Source organism: Mustela nigripes, chromosome 9 (genome assembly GCF_022355385.1).
Source record: "Mustela nigripes isolate SB6536 chromosome 9, MUSNIG.SB6536, whole genome shotgun sequence".
Taxonomy (NCBI): Eukaryota; Metazoa; Chordata; class Mammalia; order Carnivora; family Mustelidae; genus Mustela; species Mustela nigripes.
This window is the reverse complement of record NC_081565.1, coordinates 26415982-26438208: the sequence shown is the minus strand read 5'-3', so window position 1 is coordinate 26438208 and position 22227 is coordinate 26415982. Positions and strand designations below refer to the sequence as shown.

At 39.5% G+C, this 22227-nt stretch overlaps 1 protein-coding gene across 1 annotated transcript in view; it reads left to right on the top strand.

Annotated features, from left to right (window-relative positions):
• Window positions 1-21561, top strand: part of SLC44A1 (solute carrier family 44 member 1) — a 202368-nt gene extending 180807 nt beyond the window's left edge. Inside the window, exon 16 of the mRNA XM_059411153.1 lies at window positions 19591-21561. Coding sequence (XP_059267136.1) covers window positions 19591-19605 — 15 coding nt within the window. The 3' untranslated portion in view covers window positions 19606-21561. The remainder of the gene's footprint in view (window positions 1-19590) is intronic.
• Window positions 21562-22227: the final 666 nt, after the last annotated feature.

The window sequence follows — 22227 nt, the reverse complement described above, 5'->3', positions numbered from 1 at the left end:
TGCACAGATAAGGAGCTTGTGCCTGACTGGCTTGACCCCAGATCAGGAGAGGGTCTCTTAGCCACTCATGCCCAAGTGTGGCTCTCTTATTAACAGGTATTGCCTAATACACTGAGGGTTCTTGCTTACTAGGCAAGTCAACAGCCTAAAGGACATTACTCTCAAAGATTTGGTCCAAAGTTAATCTTTGACTTAAAGGGATAACATCTGGGGTGGGGGACCCTTCCCCCAAATTGTATATATTCTATTGTATTCATTACTCTTACTATCCTGGTGATGTAGAGATATGGGCAAATTGTCCCTAAACAAAGTTTAGCAGTGGGTATGACAATCAAAAAAGGGCCAAAGAAATCAATCAATGAAAGATTGAAAAGCCACAAAAGAAAAAGACCTAGAAGCTGAAGAACCCTCCTGTTGGCTTGTGGGGGCATGTGATAGGAAATGGGCTGGTTTGCATAGCATCAGTACTCCCCAGCAACACTAACGTAAACCGTGCCAGCACACCTGCCTGAGGGTGTCTGCTGCTAGATCTGGTGACGACATGGGGAGATAACGATGATCCTCAAACACGACTCTGCTTTATTTGTACTTGAAGGATTTTAAAGTATGTTCTAGGCAATTTTTATTTTCGTGTCTGATAAGCTCCAAGGGTTGGAAAGGAGATCATACATTCACTGTAGTTTTACAAAGGGAGGATCTTTCAGGAAACACATGAGTCAGGAGAAAGTTTTGGGACAGACCACATGTCCCCAGCTGGGATTTAAAAGGTCTGAACACACTCTACTCCCAGAAGCATCTTGTTTGCTCTGGAACTCCTAACTAACAAGTACCCTAACTGCTAATTATTAATGGAAATTAATTTAGTAGTCCTTACCTTCTAAGCAGATTAGGAGTCCTTGTAAAAGGCACCTGTTTCCACACCACCTACTCTGACAGTTGGGGCAGAATCTGGTGCTTTGCACCTATTCCAGAGTACACTCTGCACTGTCTTTTGAAACAGCAGGTGCCCATGCTGTTTGAGACCCATCAATCATTTGCTCAGAGGTCTCTTTTGTCTGCTATTATTCAGGACAAATGCCATAGTCCCCAGAGCCCATGGTCTTGGTCTGGACAGAAAGAATCCTGTTGCCTGCAGCACCCCAACATTGTGGCAGGAAGAGAGGCGAGACAGCTGTTTAACTTCTTGTTAGCATCCAAGGAAGAAGGAGGAAGCCATAGAACTTGATTAAATAAAAGTCATGGTTATCTGTAACTTCTGCTTATTACAAAGTGTTGGCCTCCTATTGGGAATGTAAAATTAAAGTTATCACAAGATTCTTAATTTGTCCTGATTATAGAAATGTGTATATGGAGAAGAGTAGAGTACAGAGTACAGAGTATGGAGACTTTCCTTTCACTGGGAACCACACATTCCTTTTGTGTACATCTCTTTCTTTCAAAGTATGGAAGTCAGCAAGATATCAGAAAGTTGACCTGAGTACAGCCAATATAATATTTATATAAATAGCATGGTCTAGGTAAATCTGCTTTTGGGTTGCTTTGACAATCCACTCAGCAAGGAACTACAAAGGCCCATACAAAGACACAGATAGGTAGCATGATTTTGGTGTATAAAAAGTGTTCAGCAGGGGTGTCTGGGTGGCTCAGTTGTTAAGTGTCTGCCTTTGGCTTGGATCATGATCCTGGGGTCCTGGGATCGAGTCCCACGTTGGGCTCCCTGCTCATCAGGAAGCCAGCTTCTCCCTCTCCCAAACACCCTGCTTGTGTTCCATCTCTCACTGTCTCTCTCTGTCAAATAAAAAAGTAAAATCTTTAAAGAAAGAAAAAAAAAAGTGTTCAGCAGATGTTGAATGAACTAACAAATACCTAGAGTTCCAGAGGTATAACCACATCATATATTTTAAGAAGGCAGATGCTGAGTCTTTAAAAAAATCATACCTGGGAACGGTTCCTCTGGTTTTCAAATAGATGGTCTAATAAATAAGATGCATTAATATTTTATGAATCAGATGTGCTAGTATGATGTACATTGTTCCAGAAACATCATTTACTGAATACTTACTAAGTGAAAGTTACTCTACTGTGGGTTTTATGTGGATTATCTTTTTAAAACCTTATAGGAATCATGAGACATTGAATTATTCCCATTTCATTTATTTATTTATTTATGGATTTAATTTTTAAGTAATCTCTACACCCAATGTGGAGCTTGAATGCACAACCCCGAGAATAAGAGTTGCATGCTCTACCGACTGAGCCAGCCAGGCGCCCCCAGTTCCCATTTTATTTTATTTATTTTATTTTAAAAAAGATTTTATTTATTTATTTGACAGAGATCACAAGTAGGCAGAGAGAGAGGGAGAGAGAGAGAGAGAGGAGGAGGAAGCAGAGAGCTCTGCTGAGCAGAGAGCCCGATGTGGGGCTCCATCCCAGGACCCCGGGATCATGACCTGAGCCGAAAGGCAGAGGCTTTAACCCACTGAGCCACCCAGGCACCCCTCCCCAGTTCCCATTTTAAAGATGAGAACACAGTGACTCAGGTCAGAGAGCCTCCAGAGGGTTAGTGACGTATGAGAGCCACAGTCATTAGCAGAACTCTGGATGAGGAAGTTTATATCATAACCCATATTTAGAGAGGGGAGTTACAACCCTCATAATCCAGTCTTGCCTTAGGTTCAAAATACTCCAGCATCTCCTTGTAATTCTATTGGCACCTGGGTGTGTTCTTATTATTTTCCAGCCTTGTGTAGGGCTCAAGGCTACCAATAACTGGCAGTAATTAGTATTGTGCATGCTGAAATCTTTTACTAGGTCCCAGATGAGAGGAGACAAGATGGTGGTATTGGGTTGGACTCTCCTGTCTGAATTACAGCAATGAGGACGTCCACCAGCACCTCTTTTAACTCAAGTTCAGAGTCAACTCTAGCAGCTTAGGTGCTCAAGCCAGGTAGTAGGAAAAGTGCTTCAAATCAAGAGTTTGAGGGCTGGCCCTGGTGTGCACAAACAGGCCTTATGCCCTGACCTGGAGTCTCCTGCTCCATCCTCTATCAGCTGCCATGAGACAGAATCCTTGCTAGGGCAGTTCTGCCACAAGTCCTGGTGAGATGATGTGGCCACTGGTTAAGAGTAAACTTTGCACCATATTTTAAAAGCTCATTGCCAAATAATACCCTCCAAATTATAGTTCCTCAGGGCAAAGCCTGCTCTCGGTGTCCTATTTGTGGCCTTACTAAGTTAAACGTTTTCCTCCAAATTCTTAGAGAGCCATCACCAATCTAAATAAAGAAGGAGTTTTAACTTCTTTAGATTGGTCTCCAGAGCTAAAGAAGAAGTTTGGGGCAAGATATCCAAGTCACCCAGTTCAAAACTCTAGAGTCTTCCATAGCTTTTCCTTCTCCCCAGGCTTCTCTCAGCCCCCAACGAGGAACAAAGCTAGATTTATCTCGGGCCCTGGGTGGGTCATAGTAGGTACTCAAAAAAGTTACTTATTGGGGCGCCTGGGTGGCTCAGTGGGTTAGGCCGCTGCCTTCGGCTCGGGTCATGATCTCGGGGTCATGGGATTGAATCCCACATGGGGCTCTCTGCTCGGCGGGGAGCCTGCTTCCTCCTCTCTCTGCCTGCCTCTCTGCCTACTTGTGATCTCTCTCTGTCAAATAAATAAATAAAATATTTTTTAAAAAAAGTTACTTATCGAATGGACAAAGGAAAAGTGGGAGGGAAACAAGGAAAGAGCAACGGAGGCTTGGAACTTCAGTGTTCAAAATTTGTCCTAATGTTAACAGTGTGAAGAAACAGCTCTTTTAAAAGTTATTTGGCAATGTGCATTAAAATCTTAAGAATTTTTTGGGGCGCCTGGGTGACTCAGTGGGTTAAAGCCTCTGCCTTCGGCTCAGGTCATGATCTCAGGGTCCTGGGATCGAGCCCTGCTTTGGGTTCTCTGCTCAGCAGGAGCCTGCTTCCTCCTCTCTCTCTCTCTTTCTCTCTCTGCCTGCCTCTCTGCCTACTTGCTATCTCTGTCAAATAAATAAATAAAATATTTTTTTAAAAATCTAAAGAATTTTTACATCCCCTAATCAAGTAATTCTGTATTTAGAAATTAAAGATGTGCAAAAAGATCTTGCCACAAATCAGAGTATAGTTCCTAATGATACCATATTGCAAGCAACCTGAATGTCCAGTAAGAGGGAATCCGATCAGTGAATTACAATGTATCTATACCTGTTCGTCCCCTGGTCTTTCCCATCTCAGTAAACAGCACTGTTAAATCAGTTGCTCAGGCTGGAAATCTACCATCATTTCTAAATTCCCCTCCCTCTATTTCAACCATTAGTCCAAGTCCTATCATTTTCCAAAATCAACAGGGAGTCATCTTACACATGTGTTAACTTAAGCAGGCAATAGATGCCATCAAGCCTAAAAGCCAATGTATGAAAGAGTTATGAATGCTTTCAAGGGTTTACTTGTCATGATACAAAGGAAATATATTATTCCCATAGCTACGTAAGTGGGTGTTGATGACTCCATCAGTGTCATATAGGATGAAATTAACTGAGAGATATAGAGAAACATGGACAAGGAAAAATTAGAAAACAATGATAGAGGGTCATACAGACAAAACATACAGCACTATGCTTTAAGGATGATTTATGAGATTTTTCAAAGTTAATTTTGACTAGATGCAATCAGTTCTGCCTTAAGTAGTCCTGAGCATCAGATCCTCACTCTTGTCCTCCTCCCTCTGGACCCCTTCACAGAGCAAAAAGTTCACAGAGCTGAGGGGATAAATAAATAATAAATAAATAAAATATTTTTTAAAAAATGTAAAAATATACTACACATAACGTTTGTGTGTGTCAGAAAAATCTGCAAGGTGCTACAGTGGTTTCCTGGGTTGCAAAATGCAAGTATAGTTCACTTTCACTTATCTTTTAAATACTGAGTGTGTATTATCTTCATAATAAGAACATATCTTAGGGGGCGCCTGGGTGGCTCAGTGGGTGAAAGCCTCTGCCTTCGGCTCAGGTCATGATCTCAGGGTCCTGGGATCGAGCCCTGCGTCGGGCTCTCTGCTTGGCGGGGAGCCTGCTTCCTCCTCTCTTTCTCTGCCTGCCTCTCTGCCTACTTGTGATCTCTATCTGTCAAATAAATTAAAATTAAAATTAAAAATTGAAAAAAAAGAATATATCTTAGTTTTTATAACCAAGTAAAGACATTAATATCCACCTGTACAGAAACTATCACCATAAACTGACATTTTACTTGGAAGTAGATTGGATGCCCAGCATTCTGGGAATGTTGAGCTAGGGTATGGCACATCAATTCAATAAAATGGTAGGTCATCATTAAAAAATCATTGTGAAGGATGCCACAGGATGGAAAATGCTAATGATATGATATTAGCTAAGAAATTTAAAAAGTGGGCTGGGATGCCTGGGTGCCTCAGTAGGTTGTGGGTCTGCCTTTGATTCAGGCTGTGATCTCAGGGTCCTGGATCAAGCCCAGTGTCAGGCTCCTTGCTCAGCGGGGAGCCTGCTTCTCCCTCTCCCTCTGCCTGCCGCTCCCCCTGCTTGGGTGCTCTCTCTGTGTCAAATAAATAAATAAAATCTTTAAAAAAAAGAACTGAAAAAAAAAAGAAATTTGAAAAGTGGGATGAAATGATAAAAATAATCTTAAAATGATGTTACTGCTTTGCAGTGATAGAATTATGGTGATTTTTTTTTTGTTCACCAAACTCCCTGTACTATAATATTCTACGTTTCTACACGTTTGAACAATTTATTATTTGATCTCCTCTTGTTGCATGTTAATTTTTTTTTAAGATTTTATTTATTTATTTGACAGACAGAGATCACAAGTAGACAGAGAGGCGGGCAGAAAGGGAGAGGAGAGGAAGCAGGCTCCCTGCGGAGCAGACAGCCCGATGCGGGGCTCGATTCCAGGACCCCGGGATCACGACCCCAGCCGAAGGCAGCGGCTCTAACCCACTGAGCCACTCAGGCGCCCCTGCATGTTAATTTTTTTTTGGTAAGAATATTTGTAGAATTTAGGCTTTGTGTATAAATTACTTCAAAGTAAAATCGCAAATGCCCTGGGATGTGAAATGTATCATTAATTCCACAAGGTGGCAATATCATAGTTGGTAAGCCGCATGAGAGCATTTGCTGGGGCTACTCAGCGCGTTGCATCGTTCCTAACGTTATTTCCTCTTATTTGAGCTTTGATTTACATTGGCATTTACATTCCTTTGAAGTCCTGAAAATGTAGTATATTTTGTGGGTTTTGTTTTTATTTATTTTTACTTATTTTTAAAGATTTTATTTATTTATTTGACACAGAGAGAGAGATCGCAAGTAGGCAGAGAGGCAGGGAGAGAGAGCGGGGGAAGCAGGCTCCCTGCTGAGCGCGGAGCGGTCGGGACTCAATCCCAGGACCCTGAGACCATGACCTGAGCTGAAGGCAGAGGCCCAACCCACTGTGAGCTACTCAGGAGGCCTTTATTTTTTTATTTTTTATTTTTTTTTTAACTTTCAGATCCTTATTCACTTAAAAACAACAATAATAAATTAATTACATATTAAATACATAACATACTTTGACAAAAAATATATATATATATACATATATATGTGTGTGTGTGTGTATATATGTCCCCCCCCCCCCAGGGTGCCTGGGTGGCTCAGTCAGTTAAGCATCTGCTTAGGCTAAGGTCATGATCCCAGGGTCCTGGGATCAAGTCCCACAGGTTCCTTGCTCAGCAGGGAGTCTCCTTCTCCCTCTCCCTCTTCCTGCTACCACCCCTGCTTGTGCTCTCTCTCTCTCTCCTTCTCTCTCTGTCAAGTAAATAAAATCATATATATATATATATAATCATATATATATAATCATACACACATATATATGTACATATATATGTATACACACACACATACATATATATGATTTTGGATATATATATCAAAAACAAAATAAATTAGTGAGAAGAGTGGCATTGTTTCCATTTTTGCAATCCCTTCAATGTCTAGCTTGCTAGAAGACAGCTAGAGCCTCATCTGCTGCTTCCTCAGTCTGTTGAGATAAGTTGTTTAGAGGAAGTATGTGAATTAAAAAATATGGCCTCACCCAGGTATATAGTTGGAAAAGAGAGAAGTATTTTAAAAATCTTTTCATAGAATTGTAGATATTCTTCTCTGATAATAACACCTGGAATCCTAAGTAAATTTCTTTCTTTTTTTTTTTATAAACATATATTTTTATCCCCAGGGGTACAGGTCTGTGAATCACCAGGTTTACACACTTCACAGCACTCACCAAAGCACATACCCTCCCCAATGTTCATAATCCCACCCCTTCTCCCAAACCCCCTCCCCCCAGCAACCCTCAGTTTGTTTCCTTGCAGATCATCCAAGCAAAAGATCAGCAAGGAAATAAAGGTCTTTATTTTTAAATTATAGGGAAAATGATTCCCCTAACTGGGAGGATGTGAAGGTCTCTCTAGACCCATGCATTCTTGGTTCCTCACTACTTCTTTGCTTCCTAAGTCTTTTTTCTTTTTTAAAGTAACAGTTAAATACTATCAACTGCTATTTCCTGAAAACATTTTATGAGTAAGTCATTGTTCTGGGTCCTTCTATGCATTTACTTCATTTACTCTTGCACAGTGGGTGTTCTTCATTTTACAGATGAAAAAACAGAGGCTAAGGGAAGATTGATTGGTAATTTGCCCAAAGTCCAGTTATTTTTTGCCAGAGCTTGGATTCAAGTCCAGTCTCTGTAAAGAAATTGTTAAATGGAAAAATTGAAAAATAAGTGAATAAATGAGTAAATAAATGACTATACATAAATGAAAGAGAGTGCATGTGGGTATCCATCTACTATCTATCTGATCCAAATCATATTAAAAATAAAAGGTTACAGTAAATTAAATACATATTGAATAATTACTGTCCTGTTTTCCCTTAACATAAAATATGAGAATTTTATTGTGTGTTATTAAAAATTCCTAGTAGATAGGACTAATAGATTTACAACCTTCTTTCATTTTATGTACTATATTTTCTTCAGTCTTTCTTCTATAATTGAATTTAGCAGTTCCCTCTCAAAATTAGAGTTATTAATAATGTTAAAGCAATCACTTTTGCATAGAAATCTTTGTCTTTATCATTTTTCATTGTTAAAGATACATTCCTGGAACTTGACTGACTTATTAGGTAAAAAGAAATAAACTTCTGGGATGCCTGGGTGCCTCAGTTGGTTAGGCGACTGCCTTTGGCTCAGGTCGTGATCCTGGAGTTGTGGGATCCAGTCCATATTGGGCTTCCTGCTCAGCAGGGAGTCTGCTTCTCCCGCTGACCTCTCTCCTCTCTTGTTTTCTCTCTCTCTCAAATAAATTTTTAAAAAAATTTTTAAAAAGCAATGAACTTTCAAGGGTTCTTGTTAAGTTAAAGTTAAGTTAGAGTAACACATTTTCCTTTTAATATATGTAGAAAATATTTCCAGAAAAGAGAGAAAACCTTACCCCCTAACCCCCTAACCACAATTAACTAATTGTATGATTTTATTTCCTGCTATATATTTATGTATCTATAATATTTATCCACCTATATATCTCATTTCCACAGTTAATGATAAAACATATATACATAGAAATTTTCATATCCTGTCCTTACCATTTAACAATATATATAGGTATATAAATAAATATAACACAAACATATTGCAGATCATTAAATATTCTTCAGAAACATGATTATGATAGTGGATTTATATTTCCTCATATTAATGTTTTATCATTAAACTTTTAGATTATGTATAATCTTATGATTGTAGACTTGTATTTGTCACACTGCTGATTGGTTCCTTAAGATAGACATCCGGAAGTGGTATCACTAGGTCAAAAGGTAAAGGGACTTTATGAATGTTGATACATGTTGCCAAATTGCTTTTAAGAAAGGTTGTACCAATTTACTAAAGTAAATATTTACTAAGGTCTATGAATGTCTCCATTTTCCCACACCTGGCAAATAGTCCTGATGCCATTCTCATTCACTTCTGATAACCCTAAAGCCAGAAGATGAATGATAGTCTCTTGTAAAAACATTGCATTTCTTTATTAGTGAGTTGAATATTTTGCATTAATTTATCAGTCCTTTATATTTCTTCTTCTGTAAATTCTCTGTTCATGTCCTGTGCCAATTTTGCTATTGAACTATCACTGCTTTCCTTCCTGTTGGATAAGAGATTTTTTGATATCAGGGATATTAGCACTTTTTCAGTCATATTCATAGCAGATATTTTTCCTTATTTATAATATGTCTTTTAATTTTGCTAGTGATATTTTATGTATAAGTGGTTTAAATTTTTATGATAGACAAATTGATTTATTTTGTGTTATTTTTCCAGTTTTTTGTTCAAGTTTTTCCCTATTCTCCTAAATCAATAAAATACTTACCTATATATTCTTCTATTTTTCACATATTTTTTCTTTTTAACATTAAGATATAATGTATGTTGTGTTTTCAATGATTCTATCTATCATTTTTCATATTTATTAATAGCCAGAAATAATCTCGTTATATAATATGAAAAGAAGCCCATATTGAATATTAAACGAATTTCCACCAAATCATTTATTGACTAATTCATCCCTTCCCTCACTGGTTTGTAAAGATGTTTTATCATATGCAGTAGACCCCTTAAAATTTCCAAGAAGTAAATTAATAAGCCAAGAGTTTGGACTTTGGACTTTGTGATCAGCCACATCTGGGTTCAGATTCTGGCTCTGCTATTTTTTTTTTTATTTGAAATAAGTTACTTAGCTCATCAAACCCTAAGCTCCCCCATCTATAAAAGAGGGATTGTGAAGAGGATCCTATTCTTTGGTGCATACAGAGCGTTTAGCAGGAGGTGTGTGAAACATTCTATAGGGTATGTATTTGCTACCATAACTATGACTGTGATATTGGTAAAGTTATTCCATATTTTAATAAATCTCAGTGTTCTTGAATGGTGTAGGAAGCTTTAATGAGTTACTGGGAATCTGAAAAATAAAACAAAGCCACATTTGTTTTAACCAGTAATGAGTTACTGGGAATTTGATTAAAAAAATAAAACAAAGCTGCATTCACATCTCCATAGTGGATATTAGCTGGGCTCACTCTCAGTTGAGTGACACTCTTCCAGATCCACAGGCACACAACTCCTATTATGCCCTAGAAGGAAGACCCGAAGGATAAAAAAAACAAAAACAAAAACAAAAACAAAAACACAGATTATCTCAAAGCCTGGAGGGATATGAGAGTACAGCTTTCTGCATTACTATAATTTTTTGATAATAATTATGTATATTGAGGGACAAACAATAAAGAAGTTTCCATTGGGAAAACTGCGTACCTGAGCAAATTTTAGAGCTAAATCGTCACGAAGATTCAGAGCTCATTGCCAACGGTAAAAACAGCAATGCTTAAATCTGTAAACGCAGAGAAGCCTTGGAGGAACTGTTTCAAGGCATATTTCTTGTTTCATTGATCTCTCTGGTTTTCTGCGTCAGTTTTGTTTATTGTAGTTTTAGATTGCACTTTCATGTCTGTGAAGCCAATTCCCACCTTAATCTTTATTTTGAAGTTTTATTTAATAGCAACTCTTGCCCATTATTCTTCTAGATGAAATGCAGATTAATTTTTAAGCCTCTCCAACTGCCTACCTGCCATCGCCACTTGGATTTCTAATAAGCATGACAAATGTGACATTCCCTACCTGAACTCTCAGTAAATAGCCACTCTGGCCTTGCGTTGGCTGAGAACAGAAGCTGTGAATCATCCTTGACCATGCTTTTTCTCTCACGCCCTACACCCGGCCCATTAGCAAATCCTGTCAACTCTATTTTTCCATAGAGAGCCATAATACAATCGTTCTCACCTCCTCCATTGCTGCTACCCTTTATGCTTACCTGGAAAATGGTAACAGGTTCTTAACTCATCTTCTTGCTTCCAGCCTTGTTCCCCTACATTTTCTTCTCAGCACAAGAGTCAGAGCGATCCTTTTAAAATCTAAGTCTGATCTCATCAGTCCTCTGCTCAAAACTCTCCAAAGGCTCGCCTTCTCATTCAGAATAAATAGAATAGGTTTCAGAGTCCCTACATGATTCACCCTCCACCCGCTAACCCATCTATTGCTACTCTCAAATCATTTCCTACCATTCTGTCTTCAATCATTCTGTGCTAGCTGGAGACCTCCTCCAGCATCTTCTGTTCTCCATGTAACCAGGGGTAACTCAGGGCCTTTGTACTTGCTTCCACAGGTCTCGTGCCCTCATTTGCCTCAGGTCTCAGTACAAATGTTACCTTATCAGTACCTCCTTCCTTGAACTACTTAGAGAAAAGAGTGACCCAACCACCACAGTCCCTGTCTGCTTAATACCCTTCATTTTTCCATATAGCATTTTTTATCCTTTGATATATAAAATCACTTAGTAACTGTTTATTGTCAAAAAGTCCTCTGCAGTTTTAAGCAGAAGACTACTAGATTTATAAATTAATTTGGAAAACATTATTTTTTTTTAGATTTTATGTATTTATTTGACAGACAGAGATCACAAGTAGGCAGAGGGAGAGGAGGAAGCAGGCTTTCCACCGAGCAGAGAGGCCGATGCGGGGTTCCCTCCCAGGACCCAGGATCATGACCTGAGCCAAAGGCAGAGACTTTAACCCACTGAGCCACCCAGGCGCCCCTAGGAAAACATTATTTTAAAAATAATTATTCTTCCTATTCAGAATTGAACCTGGAAAGAGAGTGTAACTCTGACCAGTTTCAAGAGCCTCCACATGTCCAGGCCAGCATCCTCAAATTCATCTGATAAATAATGAATTCCCAGTCTCTCCTGTGCACAATAAACCAGTCTTGATTGAGGACTTCCATTTCTGGCCTACTTCCAACATTTTCCAGGGTTACCAAAAACAGTACTTTGACTCTACTACCATTTTTCATTTGCTAAAAACAGTTAAATGGTGGCTCTAGTTTTTGAATAGTTGCTTTATAGGCCTTCTCTTTGTCAATAATTACCTTGTAGGCCAACTGTCTGTTCAGACCACTCCTTGTTAAAAGTAATAAAACCTTATCATTTGTGTATAATAGAATGCCTGCTGTTCCATTTCACTTGGTTGAAGGTAGCTGGGGGGAGGCATCTGCAGGATTGAAGAAAACACCCAAAAGGATATTATTTTATTAACAAAGTATATGGAAGGGAGACAGAGACAGTGATTCTCTGGGCCTGGAAGTTTTATCCTTATTTCTTTAGGGACCAAATCTTTGATGCAATGTGGTCTTCTAGACCAAAGGTGGACCCCAGAGATCACAGAGTAGCATGGTACAGAGTTTGTGTCTGGTAACGTTCTATTATGATGAGAGCTAGAACAAGAGCCATAACCCTGAACTTTGGAACAAAGATGGTTTTCTGCTCAGCACAAGTTTTATTGCAGTGCATTGCAGAAAACCCAGAAAGACAGCCCTGATTTTTTTTTTTTAAGATAAATTTGTTTGTTTATTTATTTATTTGAGAGAGACAGAGAGAGCACGTGCACACACACACCCTAGCCAGAGGAGGGACAGAGGGAGAGAATCTAAAGCAGTCTCCGCTGAGATGTGGGACTTGATCTCATGACCCTGAGCCAAAACTAAGGGTTAGATGGCTAACTGACTGAACCACCCAGACGCCCCAAGACAACCCTGATTTTTAAACAAAATTTTCCTTTTTAAGTTGCTTAAAATCGAGCCTTACATTTGCCATAATAAAAACTAAGAACTTCTGCTCATCAAAAGACACCACTAGGGGCACCTGGGTGGCTCAGTGTGTTAAGCCGCTGCCTTCGGCTCAGGTCATGATCTCAGGGTCCTGGAATCGAGTCCTGCATCGGGCTCTCTGCTCAGCAGGGAGCCTGCTTCCCTTCCTCTCTCTCTGCCTGCCTCTCTGCCTACTTGTGATCTCTCTCTGTCAAATAAATAAAAGCTTTAAAAAAAAAAAAGACACCACTAACAGAGAGAAAAGACAAGCCACAGATTGGAAAAGTGACATTATTCAATACACATTTGATAAAGAATTCCTATCCAAAATTTATAAAGAATTTCTGCAAATGAGTATGAAAAAGACAACCCAAATGGTTAAAAGACTTGAGCAGGCACTTCCCAAAAGAGAACAGTTAAATGCTCAGTGAGCATATAAAATGTGCTTACCATCTTCAGTTATCTTGGACATGCAAATTAAAATCATAATGTGATACTACTACCCACCCGTCGAAATGACTAAAATTTAAGGTGTTGGCTAGGTTGTGGTGCAACTGAAACTCTCACTCACTGCTCATGGGAAAACAAATTGGTTCCCAACAAATTGGAAACTTATTTGCTGTATTATTGAAGCTAAAAATAAATATATGTCCTAAGATCCAGCAAGTTCACTCCTGTGTATATGCCCAATGGAAGTGTGGGCATATGTGTGCCAAAAGATATGCTTAATAATCTTCATGAATGGATTATTTATAAGAGCCAAAAACTGGAAAAAACTCTATGTCAACTATACTACAATTTAAAAAAACAGTAAAGGGTTGCCTGCGTGGTTCAGTTGGTTAAGCATCTGCCTTGAACTCTGGTCATGATCCTAGGGTCCTGGGATCAAGACCTACATCAGGCTCCCTGCTCAGAGGGGAGACTGCTTCTCCTTCTTCCTCTACCTGCTGCTCCCCCTGCTGTGCTCTCTCTTTCTCTCTCAATTAAGTAAAAATAAATAAAATCTTCAAAAATATATTAAAAAATAGTAAAAAGTGGAAATTATTCATGTCCACAATATTCAAATGGATTAATAAATTGTGGTATATTTAAACAATAGCATACTACACAGAGGTGAAAAAGAATGAGCTACAACTAAATTGAAACAACATGAATAAATCATGCAGATATAATATTGAGCAAAAAGCTAGACACAAATACATTTGTATCACACATACAGTGTGATTTCCTTTAACTCAAGTTTAAGAACAGGTAAAAGTCATCTATGGTAAAACCCAAGAGAATAATGGTTACTTTGTGGAGGGTTTTGACTGATGGGCCATGAGGGAGTCTTCCCGGGTGCTGGAAATATTCTATATGCCAATCTGGATGTTGTATGGATACGTATACATGCAAAACTGCATTAGGTGTGTATACTTAAAATTTGTGTACTTTATTGCATTTAAGTTGTCATTAAAATTTTTAAATGTCTATTAAAAAATAAACTTTTCCAAACACCATCCTCTATTCTGTGAAGTCAGACAACGGCCCCTTCTTATCCCCAACAGACAGCTAGAGGGGTATTCTCTAAAGAGGCTAGAATAGAATTTAAGGGGATATAAGAAGCAGAGCTACCACACTTAAATCAGGGGGATTAATTGGAAGTCTGAATACTGGAAGAGAGGACCTGACGCCTTCATTCTTCTTTCAGCTCCTGGAATCCTAGCAACTGGGCCTTTGCCCACTAAGTTGGAAATTGGAAAATTATTCTCTGGGGAACCCGACTAGGCCTAGAGAAAATACCTAGAGAAACTAACACAGGTTCTCCAACTAAAAGGCCCAGCCAAATCACCTTGAGTGAAGCACTTCAACTCTACCTACAAATAAAAAACTTCCAACTAGCTTTTCATGCCCCAATCTTTTTTTTTTTTTTTTCCTTTTTAAGATTTTCTTTATTTATTTGAGAGAGAGAGAACGCAACCAAGAGAGCACAGGTAGAGGCAGGGGCAGACGAGAGGGAGAAGCAGACTTCTCATTGAGCAGGGAGCCTGATGCAGGGCCACTTCAGGGCCCTGGGATCCTGACCTGAGCCAAAGGCAGCTGCTTAACTGACTGAGCCACCCAGGCACTGCTCAAGGCCCCATACTTAAATAAGAATTACCAGACCCTTGAGTCAAGTCTCTATGACAGGAGAGAGATCAAAACAAAGAGAAAACAACAAAATGACTTGGAGGAAACTGAAGTAAGGTGCAAGATAACATTTTCAAACGAACTAAATTCAAGGTATCCTGGGTGGCTCAGTCAGTTAAGCAACCAACTCTTGATTTCGGCTCAGGTTGTGATCTCAGGGTCTTGGGAATGAGCTCCATGTCGGGCCCCATGCTCAGGGAGAGTCTGACTAAAGATTCTCTCACTCCCTCTCTCTGCCTCTCCCACTGCTCGCTCGCTCTCTCAAACGAATAACTCTTTTTTAAAAAATGCTAAATTCAGATAGATAATAAAAGAGATTATGTAGTAAAAATAAATTGACAAAAGGGGAAAAAAAGAAAACAGAAAAAGTCTTTCCCCTTTTAAACTACATTAGGGAAATGTTTAAATAATAATTATACATCTACTTAATGAAATATTATATAACCCTTAAAAAATATACATAAAATAAATACCAGAGACATAAGAAATGCTTATAATAAAATGTGAGGTAAAAAGAACACAGGCTTAGCCAAAGATAAAGGGGAATTCATAATCCTGAAATAGGTATGCTACAATGGTGAAATTACTAATAAATTTTTCTTTTTGTAAAAATTCATTTTAATTTTATACTGCGTTTTTAAACAGACAAGGGAAACATCAAAAAGCTTAAAAAAAATAGAACTGGTAAAAATCCTATGTTGGCTGTTTAAAATTCCATGCCAAGTATTTCTTTTGGAAAGAGTTGCTGTCAAATATGCTCAGTGTCTGAAATCTTTATAACTATTAGCTCTTTGCTAATGGGATACTATTCCCTAGTAGGGTACTAAAGGGTACGGAATTTAAGTTGTTTCCATCTAAAAAACTGTCTGACAAAAGGGTATTGTTTCTCTTCCTTAAGAGAGAGAATGGGAAATTACCCACTCCTGGTGGGAAAAATATGGCCATTTGTTTAGATGTTACCATGAATGCCTTCTTTTTACTCCAGCTATGCAGGGGAAAATGAAAGGAATACTGAATGAAAATGAAAGGAATACTGAAATGAAAGGTACTGAAAGGAATGCAGAGCCCATGTTATATTGGAGGCTAGGAAGGGCACTTAAACTTTGCCTATTAATTAGCTCTATTCGCTAATGAGCTCTTTGAGCAAGGTTAATAGATAGACTCCTGATAATTGAACCAGAGAAAAGCCACTGGCAGCTTAAAGGCAGCTGATACCATAGTTTTCCTTAAAGGACACTCTAATATTCCTGGCCAGAGGGAATAATACCGGCAGTCATGTTACTGAGGTACTTTCCACCAGTGGTGGTGAGAGCTCATTTTAGCACCCTCTGTTATCAAACACGAGATTTCAGGAAATCTCTGTGTGAAGTCCTGTGTAGAGAACTGCGGTTTATTGTATAAGAAGCAAACTTTATTGGATTAGCTAATTAGATCTAGTCTTGGACGTGAAATCTGGGCTCCCAGAGGTTCTGACATAAAGGGAAAATTCAGGGAGTCTTGCAATGAATGTTATAATAATGCTTCGGGATGAGTTCGATACTGTTAGATGCACAGCATCTAACTTTCCTACGGCCCCTACTGTTCAAGGGCAGTAGGAAAGATGATTATAAAGTGTCGTATAAAATCTTACTCAATCAGACTACACACATCATAGAGATTTCATATGTTACTCTTTAATGGTTCAGAAAAGTAGTATAGACAGAGTGGCATTAATAAAACATATGTGATAAAATGTAAATGATTGCCAATTTTGGTGAAGGTGATACAGGAGTCCTTTTTCTTTTTTACAACTTTTCTAGAAATCTAAAATTATTTCAAAATAAAAGATTAACAAAAAGAAAGGAAATTCCTAGTTTGTTAAGAGTTTTAAATCATGTATGAATGTTGAATTTTATCAAATTCCTTTACTGTATCTATACAAATGAATACCTACAATTTCTTTTTTTAAAACTTTTTAAAAAGATATTTATTTATTTGACACAGAGAAAGATCACAAGTAGGCAGAGAGGCAGGCAGAGATAGAGGGGGAAGCAGGCTCCCTGCTGAGCAGAGAGCTGGATGCAGGGCTCGATCCCAGGACCCTGAGATCATGACCCGAGCCAAAGGCAGAGGCTTTAACCCACTGAGCCACCCAGGCGCCCCTACATACATTTTCTTTTATACTAATAACTGGGTATATGGTGAGATTTTAGTGTTAAGCCATCTTTGATGATTGAAATAAACACGCATTTTATGTTTAAAAAAAAGACTATATTTTTTACATTTGGCTTCTTAAACAATATTTTACAGTCTCAGAATAGAAGGGAAGCTAACTGTAGTGTTGTCCCTTGGATCCTGGGATAGAAAAGGACATTAAGGAAAATGAATGAAATCTGAATAAAGTATAAAGTGTAATTAATTAGCATATACCAATATGGGTTCGTTAATTTTAACAAATGTCCATAGTGATGTAAGATACAAACAGTAGGGAAACAGGGTGTGGTGTATATGGGAATTCTCTGTATTATTTTTGCAACTTTTCTGCAAACCTAAAACCATTCTAAAATTGAAAAGTGTATCTAAATTACAAAAACAGGAGGAAAAACTTTTATGTCAATTTCAGACCAATCACAACTTGGGCCTCAGCCTAGTGTTCAGAACGTAAGACAGAAACTAAGCATCCGCCACTCTCGGGTATCGGTCTAATCATAGCTTGTGTTTGTTTCAGTGGCAGGAAAAAAAATCTTGAAAGTTGAAACTACAAATCGAAGTATGTGAAATCATAAAACATGGAAGTGATGAGACAGCGACGTTTAGAAACGGTGTTCTAGAACATAGGAAAGCATCGTCACTTCTTGAGTGAGGAAATGATGCAATGAGAGAAATGATTTAGGGATTTACTCTATCAGCAGTTTGCCAAATGGATTGAAGATGGGGAGAAATCTTTGGCAGGGGATCAGCAAAAAGGCAATAATTGGCATGGGAAACAAAAATTTCGGGACTAAAACCCTAAAATGAAACACGGGGCAAGGGTTTCAAGCAACATTAGTCTTAGTGCCACATACAACCCGTTTTAGGTGCCTGGGCACAAGCAGGGCCCACCGGGGAGATGTGTTTCAGGGTGATCTTAGCCTGACTCCACTGTACATTTGAATCCTAGAGCCAACTGTATGTCCCCTCGTTCAAGTCCAAGCTCTCTTGGCGTCTTGTCAGGACCGCATCATCCCCTCTGCTTGTCCTTGCTGACGCCTTGTGCTTGTCTCATAGTTGAGCTGGAGTCAATGCTTCTTTTCTATTTTTAACCCACCCTACTGGGCTTTTTAAAAAGTTTTTATTTGGAAAATATTTCAAACTTATGAAAAGCTGCATGGATAAGAATGGTACACAGAACACTAGGACTCTTGTCACACCTATTGTTAGACATTTCTCTCCCTCTCTCTCTCTCTCTATAGGGACACCCAATATTTTTGAACCATTGGAGAATGATTTGCATACATCATGGCCCTTTAGTCCTAACCACTTCATTATGTATTTCCTAAGAATAAGGATATCCTTTTATAAAACCACAGCACATAGCTGCCGGCTTTGGTATACTGTACTCGGTCACCGTTTCTTGAACTGAACCGAATGATGGAAACACCCATCTTCCTGGTTTGACCTGTCCTACTGCTGAGTCACAGGAGACGGAACTCCAGAGTCTCATGTGAATTTCAGGTTTGGCTCTTGGAGAGTATCACAGATTCAGATTTTTCAGATTCCTTTTGAATTGGATTCATTATGTGTTTGTTTGACTTCATTGTTCAGCTATTCTGAAAACATCTTTTTCAAAGAATAATGCTGACACCAACACTGGCAAACACTAACAGGACAATCATGATTATTCAGGGACTGTTCTTAATTCTCACAAGTGTAAAGAAACATACCATGAGGGGCGCCTGGGTGGCTCAGTGGGTTAAAGCCTCTGCTTTCAGCTCAGGTCATGATATCAGGGTCCTGGGTTTGAGCCCCACATTGGGCTCTCTGCTCAGTGGGGAGCCTGCTTCCCTCTCTCCCTCTGCCTGCCTCTCTGCCTACTTGTGATCTCCCTCTCTCTGTCAAATAAATAAATAAAATCTTAAAAAAAAAAAAAAAGGAACATACCATGACTATCTTCATTTTATACGGGGCGGGGGGATGTAGACACGGACCTTAAATAACTTGACTCCAAATATAAAGCTGATGAGGACGGGGCGCCTGGGTGGTTCAGTGGGTTAAAGCCTCTGCCTTTGGCTCGGGTCATGGTCCCAGGGTCCTGGGATCGAGCCCCACATCAGGCTCTCTGCTCAGTGGGGAGCCTGCTTCCTCCTCTCTCTCTCTGCCTCTCTCTCTGCCTGCCTCTCTGCCTACTTGTGATCTCTGTCAAATAAATAAATAAAATCTTTAAAAAAAAAAAAAGCTGATGAGGACAAAAGATCAAGATTTGAACTTAGGGTCTTTTCTTATTTGTTAATGTGTGTGTGTGTGTGTGTGTGTGTGTGTGTGTGTGTGTGTTTGTACTTAGCCTTCTTCCATTTCACAGCATTTTCTCTAAAGATGACCCCACGCTATTTCTTGTTATTGATTGATTCTCGTTGTGTCGTGTTCCCCTAGGACAGAAGCATTCATTTTCCTGATGTGTTTATTTTTCAGCTGAAGCGAAGGTGACTGGTCCCATGAGGCCGGAAGAATGAACTCAGAAGAGGCTGTTTACACGAGGGTCTCCCACTCACCAGCTGTTGCAAGTCTGTGGATGAAGAGCGGGATCTTATTACTTGGATGGAAGCGTGCGACCGTGTTGCCGAACTGCACCAGCAGCCGAGCGGATTTGGCACAGCGGGGCTGGCTAATAAATGATTCATCAGAAGTATCTGATACAAATTCATCTTGTAACAGCGTCTTCAAAGTTTGCGTTGCCTTCTTATCTAGCCTCGTGTGTGTTTCTGTGATCTCTGCTGCTTCTCTCTCCAGCACCGCTACTGGCCTGAAGGCTGGATCCGCAATGGAATTCTCCTCATTCGGGCTATTTATAGACTCAGTGTGGGTTCATAACTATTTATTGAATGCTTATTCCATGCCAGTCATTAGACTGCATGCTTGAAAACATCTGATCTTCACAAAAATCCTATAAAGTTGCACCTACTTCCTCCATTTCGTCTGTGAAGAAACAGAGAGAGGCTCAGAGAGGTTGTGCGCTCTGTGTCAGATCACACAGCTGGCAGAGACAGGGCGCTGTCTAGATCTAGATCCACAGCGCTTTGCCTAACACACTGCTTTGCCTATGGTCACTGGCATTCCTTTCATAACTAGAGACGGGGATGGGGCTGTGTATGGGAAGTGTCTAAGAGGGAGGGTCGGGGAAGCTTTAGAGGCATTGAGTAATAATGGAATTATTTTCTAAGAAGAATAACACAATGTGCTTTTAGATTAAAGGCTGATAAACTTGGCCTGTGAGTCAAATCTAGCCCCCAACCTATTTTTGTAAATAAAGTTTTATGGGAACACAGACATCTCCAATCCTGTCTGTGTTGTCTATGACTGCTTTCTCTCTACATAGTTGCATAGTTGTGGCAGAGATCATATGGCCTGAAAAAGCCTAAAATATAGACTGTCTGGGTGTTTCCAGAAAAAGTTAGCTGATCCCTGTTTTAGGTGACTTAGGAAGAAAGCCAAGTTATTATTTTTTCCTTTGGACTGAAAAACTACCTAAAGATTCGTAATGCTGAGATATTCACTGTATTTTAATGGTGGAGGAGGTGGTGGCACAGTCAGGATGGGGGTGGAGGTTTTGGGGATCTAACCCGGGAAGCTTAAGGGACAAGGACTAGGAGGGAGACATCTGGGTCTCTGGGTCCCCAGCCAACTCCCCACCCCAGACTCATCCCACTCATGTCCTTCCTATTCCTCCTGCCAAATCACATTTCCTAAAATAACCCCTTGCTCATGAACCTGTAAGTGGTTTCCCACTTACAACATGCTCAAATCCCAACACCCCAGCCTGGAATTTAGAGACTATAACAATCTGACCCCTACTAATCTCTTTTCACATCCTGCCTTTTTTTTTTTTTTTTGTAATCATGAGGAAGTCATGCTAGATTTGAATTTATGTCTCAAAGTCAATTTGTCTTTGATTCTTTTTTTTTTTTTTTTTTTAGTTTTTTTAAAATGTCAATTCCAGTATGGCTAACATACAGTGTTACATTAGTTTCAGGTAATAATCAAAACAGTGATTCAAGAATTGTATGCATTATTCAGTGCTCATCATGATAAATGTACTCTTTAATCCCCATCACCTATTTCACCCATCCCCCCTCCTTTTGAGTCACTTTTTTCTTTTTTAGAGAAAGGGAGAGCATGCTGGGCAGGGTGTAGTGGTGGGGGGCAGTGAGAGACAGAGAGAGAACATCCTTTTGTTAAAATTTTTTTTTTTAGGGGCGCCTGGGTGGCTCAGTGGGTGAAGCTGCTTCCTTCGGCTCAGGTCATGATCTCAGGGTCCTGGGATCGAGTCCCACATCGGGCTCTCTGCTCAGTGGGGAGCCTGCTTCCTCCTCTCTCTCTCTGCCTGCCTCTCTGCCTATTTGTGATGTCTCTCTGTCAAATAAATAAATAAAATCTTAAAAAAAATTTTTTTAAATTTTTATTTTATTTATCAACATATGATGTATTATTTGCTTCAAGGGTACAGGTCTGTGAATCATCAGTCTTACACAATTCTTTTTTTTTTTTTTTTTAAGACATCTATGTATTTATTTGACACAGAGAGAGATCACAAGTAGGCAGAGAGGCAGACGGAGAGAGAGGAGGAAGCAGGCTCCCCGCCGAGCAAAGAGCCCGATGCAGGGCTCAGATGCAGGGCTCGATCCCAGGACCCTGAGACCATGACCTGAGCTGAAGGCAGAGGCTTTAACCCACTGAGCCACCCAGGTGCCCCTTGTTTTTAAATTGTAATACAAGCTTCCTCCCACATTGCTATGTATTTTTCAAAAAGATAATTTTTCATGCTGCAGAATATTCCTTTATTTGTATGTTCCAATGTTTTCTTAATACTTCTGCGGGATCAGGGGCATTGAGGGCTCCTTTTTCTGTTCATTTCACCTCCTATCTCCATTCTCCAGAGTTGTTCTCCTCATTCCCTCCCACCTTTGCTCAGGCTGTTTCTTTGGCTTGGAGAGGATCCTGTCTTCCCTTCATGCCTGCTGTCTTAAGTTACCCCATCCAGCTTCGGTTCTGTCACTTTCCTTCTTCAAATTTCAATTGCTAGAGAGAAGTCCAGCAGAATGAGAGAGATGG